General features: G+C 43.0%; 1 protein-coding gene across 1 annotated transcript; it reads left to right on the top strand.

Moving 5' to 3' along the window:
* Positions 1 to 3,957: 3,957 nt before the first annotated feature.
* LOC311325220 (HLA class II histocompatibility antigen, DQ beta 1 chain-like) lies at positions 3,958 to 5,305 on the top strand (the record flags this gene model as incomplete). The annotated part of the gene is made up of 3 exons (XM_084457889.1): positions 3,958 to 4,039; positions 4,564 to 4,845; positions 5,190 to 5,305. The coding sequence occupies 3 exons, from the start codon at positions 3,958 to 3,960 to the stop codon at positions 5,303 to 5,305; spliced, it is 480 nt and encodes a 159-aa protein (XP_084314015.1).
* Between the last annotated feature and the right edge of the window lie 695 nt (positions 5,306 to 6,000).

The raw sequence follows: 6,000 nt of genomic DNA, 5'->3' as shown, positions 1-6,000 counted from the left end.
CGATATTCTGTCCAAAGTCGCTCCATAGTTTTATGGTTTCAATATTTAGGGACTTCTCCAGACTGGTTTGTCTGGACAGGTTGGTTTCCGGGTACAAAAAATGAAATAATTCATCAAATAATTCAGAACCGAACACTAAAGGAATGCAGCTTGTTTCCAGGTTAGCTTCAGTGTGATGGATGTGAAAACATGTTGCTTTTTCTCTGCCAGCCGGCCTGCCTGTGTGTCTGTCTGTTTGTGTACCTGTAAAGTCTTCCTGCCTATATAGGAGCTGGATAAGTGGGTGGAGGGGCATTGAGGTGCACTTAAGCTGTAATGACCCCTAAGCCCAATAGGAGGTGCTACATATCCTCCTGCCCACCCCTTATGCCCCAGCCACAGTGCACACTTGTTCTGCTCCTGTCTTGTGTGATCAGAATCACCTCACCTAGCAACAGATGACATGGTAAGAACAACTCTCACATAAAATCTGCCATTGGCTGATGAGAGATTAGTGAAGTGAAATTGGAGTTGTGGGACTTTCCAGACCTCATGTCTTTCAGTGGAGGGGAAGCTGGAGGTAAACACCCTGCTGTAGCAGCACTGACCGGCCCTGAGATGAGGAACAGGACAGACCACAGAACATGGAACAGACCTCTGTCATATCATCACACAGTACAGAAACTCACACCATGGTCCAGGTTGAAGAATAGAGAAATGAACATTTATAAATCTAAATATCAGTCATTTTGAAGAGATACAGACAGATAAAGCCAAGTTGTTTTTATTTAAATTTAAATTATTTAAATAAATAAGTACAGTAGTGTTTGACCAGGTACGCATATTACCATCAGATGAAGAGTTTCCTGCATCTGAAGGCTGTTGTTATGCAGATGACTGTTTTAAGCTGACTGTACAAATGACTGTAATATAAACTATAACTAGCCTACAGCTGGTTGGCTGATAAAGAAGGTTGGACACATGGTCAGAATTTAAAGACTTCCTGTAGGTTAGAGGATAGGTACTTTGCCACAGTCATTGTTGTTTTCAGGGGGGAAAACATTAATAATAATTAATCAAATAATTCAGAAAAAAAGACTTAAAGGTGGGATAGGTAGTTTGCTTTTGGCTTTATTTGGTGAAATTGGCATAATATCCTTTCAGCTATCAGTAACAGAAGTGCTCTGAGAATAAACTTGGATCTCCGTGTTTACCGCTGCCTCTGTATTTTGGATTCAAAGAATGCACCGCGCCCGAATGTATTGACCAATCAGGGTCTCTATCTCGTCACACCTACCAGTCATGTTTGGAGGGAGGGATTACATCATGATTGACAGGAGGAAGGGGCGGGTTCTTTTGAAAAAGATGACCAACCCGAGGCCTTGTTGACATCAAACTACCTACCCCACCTTTAAGGATTTTTGGTTGAGCTCCACAAGTCATTTTTTCTGGGAAGGCGCGTCCTACTCTCCAATTGTCAAATAAAGATGTTTGTTTGCTGTATTATTTGATTGATTTATGATTGACCGTTTGAATGATACAGCCACATCATTTGATTGATTTATGACTGATTGTTTGAATGATACAGTCACATAATTTGATTGATTTATGATTGATTGTTTGAATGACTGCTGTGAGGCGACAGTACTAGGTACTGCGCCACCTGTTTGAATGATTGACTGTTTTGAATGAGGCAGGGGTATCATGTGATTGATTTATGATTGACTGAATGATACGGGTGTATCATTGTGTTCTGTGTAACGTGTAGGCTGACCTTTGATGCCCTCAGTACAGGTCCTAGCTAACCAAACACACGGAAATGATATTTTATATACTGTAACACTGTACACTGACACACGCACGCACAGACACACATCTTCTGGTAGCTCCAGAATACATGTTCATGATCAGCTTCCATACGCCCACATACCCTCAAGAATAGTTGTTGTATAGGTAGAAGCCTTCCTCTAAACTTTGTTGCTCTAAAAAATCTGAAGATATTCTTCTGTCTTAAGTCGCTCCATAGTTTTATGGTTTCAATATTTAGGGACTTCTCCAGACTGGTTTGTCTGGACAGCCTGGTTTCTGTGATACAGATTCAGTGAGATTCTCACCCCGACAGTTGATGTAAGTGGATAGGAACGCAGCCATAATCTTTCTTTGTTGTTGTTTTCAGGGGGTAGATTGATTAAATTATGCATTTTGTCAGTACATGAGTTATCATATTAATGTAAAAAGGTAAAATAATTAATTGAATAATTCCGTCATGGCACTTTTACATGATAGCCATTAGTCATCTAGTTCTACTATAACTGAAGCATATAATCAGCCACTTCCCTAATGGCATTATAGGCTTCATGTTATGTACTGTACACTTTCAAGTCCCCATCAATCTGATGATCATTATCTTCTTTTTACATAAAGACCTTTATGTGAGAGGCCTCTGACACCCCAACTCTATGTATTCTATCCCTGCGTTACCTCCTAAGTTCTCATCCACTGTGCATTTACACTACAAGCCTGAACAGCCATGTGAGCGTCTACCTAGATACAGATGATGAGGCTGGAAATGACTCATCTGATTGGTCCAAGGGTCCTACACAAGAGACAAAAGAGAGAGAAAAGAAATGTTCAGTTCAGTGTATAATTCAAGTCTTCTCAGTTCTCCTCTCTGTGAAGAAATGACATCAACAACAATTACATGCTTTGCTTGATAAATAAAACATTTTTGGTGGAAATACATCATAGTCTTCCATCATAATGTCTCAGGTTTGTAGTTTTCAGACAGAAACACTTCTCCAGATGCAAATGTTTCCAGAGCTTGCTCTTCGACATCAGTCCCTCCCATATTGTAAACATGAATCTTTTTCCCAGTATCTCATTTGATCCCAAGCACACGGTCCATAAGCAGATACACACATTGAGCATAGGCATGGCACGGATCAGCTCAGACCTTGTTTTGCTGAGGAAACCTTGCACGACTGGCCAAAATGGCTACTCAGGATATTGTTGATTTGGATGTAATTGGTTAATTGAGTTTTAAGTGATCAGTTGATACCTGTGCTATTCCTTGTGCTGCCCTATGAAGAGATATGTCTGTCTGTTGCTGTAACACTGTCAATATGGTTGGCATGGCTGAATTTAAGAGAACTGAGTGTGACAGCCTGAAGTTACAAACATGATGAGTAAACAACGCTCTAACTCAATACAAAGTAAAACTTAATTAAATGTTTGTCAATGTTTAAAAACAATGCTGTATGTATGTAAATGACTGTGTTCTGATTTAGAATTAACTGTTAGTGACCGACCATACAGTAATGATGAAAGTACAAAGTTTGACCTCTGCCTAGCAACATGTGACATGTGTTTTTCTGAAGCAGAGATTGGTTTGTTTGGTTAAGAGTCAGTTTATTATCTGAGTGCTCTGCTCTCTTTCATCTAGTTGAGAAGTTGAACGCTGGGGGAACATGTCCTTGTCAACTGTGTTTTCCATTTGCATGGCTGTGGTTCTGTCCACGCAAAAAGCAGGTAGACTACATTATCACAAACTACACACCGTGAGTCTGTATAATACAGTCTGTATAAAGTCTATGGTATTACCAGATATAATTAGCTTTCTATCAATGAACTAATGACAGTGATCTTATTGTTGAATATTGTTTCATATAACATTTGTATTGAATGTTTCTGAATTGTTCTTTCACATGATGATCATGAATTATGAAAAAATAAAGTGTGTAATGAATTCAGATGAAAACTGTAATTATGCATTATTTGTTCTTCAATATTTCAGGTGGATATGAGAACTACGCGGTGTCACACTGCTTATACTCTACAGAGCAACCGCATGAGTACATATACTCTTATATTTATAATAAGATTGAATATGTCAGGTTCAACAGCACTAAGGGCAGGTGGGAGGGATACACTGAGTTTGGTCTGCATAATGCTAAGATCTTTAATGATGATGCTGCTTACATGGCTTTTATGCGAGCGAACCTGGAGCGTTACTGCAAGCCCAACGCTGGGAACCACCTCTCTGCCGTACTGGAGAAGACAGGTGAGCTGCCCTCCTCACCACAACAACATCACATCTCTCACTCACCAGATGATACGACACCTCTTTCATCTGTTCACTACAAAACCTGTAATGAAACTTCTGTCTGGTGGATATAAAGCAACATAGACCTGATGATGATTAAATTATGATGTTTTCATCTTGTGGGATGGGAGGATGATATTGTTTTTCACCATTCAGAACTGGTGGACTGCATTACTGGTCATCTCTGGGACTAAGAGAGATCTAGAAACAAACATGATGAATCTACACAGTTATATTAAAGATCAATAATAGAGTAGACATATTAAAGATCAATAATAGAGTAGACATATTAAAGATCAATAATAGAGTAGACATATTAAAGATCAATAATAGAGTAGACATATTAAAGACCAATATTCACATGAAGACATTATTATTAAAGACATAATCACTTAATTAATAGAGAACAGAACCCTGATCAATATGATATGAATGATAGTGTTATATGAACTAATGTGTTGCTGTTTTTCCTCCACTATCAGTGGAGCCCTCTGTCAAACTTCTCTCAGTGACCCCCTCTAGTGGCAGACACCCTGCCATGCTGGTGTGCAGCGCCTATGACTTCTACCCCAAAAAGATCAGAGTGACCTGGAAGAGGGATGGACAGGAAGTGACCTCAGACGTGATCTCCACTGAGGAGTCGGTCAACGGTGACTGGTACTACCAGTTCCACTCCCAACTGGAGTACACGCCCAGATCCGGGGAGAAGATCTCCTGCATGGTGGAGCACGCCAGCCTGGACAGACCCCTCGTGAAGCACTGGGGTGAGTTCACTGCTCAGCTGTTGTTAGGGTGTTGTCATGGTGTACTAGGGTGAGTTCACTGTTCAGCTGTTGTTAGGGTGTTGTCATGGTGTACTAGGGTGAGTTCACTGCTCAGCTGTTGTTAGGGTGTTGTCATGGTGTACTAGGGTGAGTTCACTGCTCAGCTGTTGTTAGGGTGTTGTCATGGTGCACTGGGGTGAGTTCAGGTGAGCAGGGTACGAGTGCTGTGTTGTGGCTGGGTACCTGAATGACCCTGACTGTGACTGTGTGTGCTAGCGTATGATAGATGGTGGTCTGTCAGAAGCTACATACAGGACAGCTACAGTGTCATCACATGCTAACAGAAGGGTCATTTCTCCTTGCCCCGTCCCTGCCTGAGTCTGAGAGGAATAAGATCGCCATCGGGGCGTCTGGGCTGCTGCTGGGACTGGTCTTTGCACTGGCTGTGTCACGATGCTAACTTAAGAGTACTGAGTTTAAGTACAGGACGCTGAGCATAGGAGCCAAAAACAAACTTGCTTTAATCCAAAAGAAGGTCCCACAAAGGGTAACAAAGGTACAGGAGTCTCCTAGAAACATATGAGGCTCGAATGCATGGCAAAACACAGACACCTCTTAAATACAGGTGCATGCAATCAGCAACCAAACAGGTGAACCCACTTAGGGTGAGCCAAGCCCAAATCAGTCCACAAAATCCAAGTACGGTGCACTCTGCCGCCATCTGCTGGACATCTTGGGACACTATGGCGCAGTGCTGACAGTGCCCCCCTCCCGACGACCACCTCCAGGTGGGCCAGGTTTGAGAGGGTGGGCGCGGTGAAAGGCGCGGATGAGGCCAGGATCCAGGACGTGCCGGGAGGGCACCCATGAGCGCTCCTCCGGGCCGTAGCCCTCCCAGTCTATCAGGTACTGGAGGCCCCGCCCCCACCGCCGGGAATCCAGCAGCCTCCGGACGGTGTAGACCGGGCCACCAGCGATGACCCGCGGAGGGGGCGGCAGCGGGGCAGGCCTGGACAAGGGTGAGGAGAATAGAGGTTTCAATAAGGAGACATGGAACACCGGTCTCACCCGGAGAGTCCTAGGAAGTTTGAGTTTGTAAGCCACCGGGTTAACCCTCCTCTCCACAGGAAACGGGCCGATGAACCGGGGAGTGAA

This window comes from Borostomias antarcticus (assembly GCF_949987555.1).
Source record: "Borostomias antarcticus genome assembly, chromosome: 24".
Taxonomy (NCBI): Eukaryota; Metazoa; Chordata; class Actinopteri; order Stomiiformes; family Stomiidae; genus Borostomias; species Borostomias antarcticus.
The sequence above is the reverse complement of the archived record's forward strand: the minus strand, read 5'-3'. Positions and strand labels throughout refer to the sequence as shown.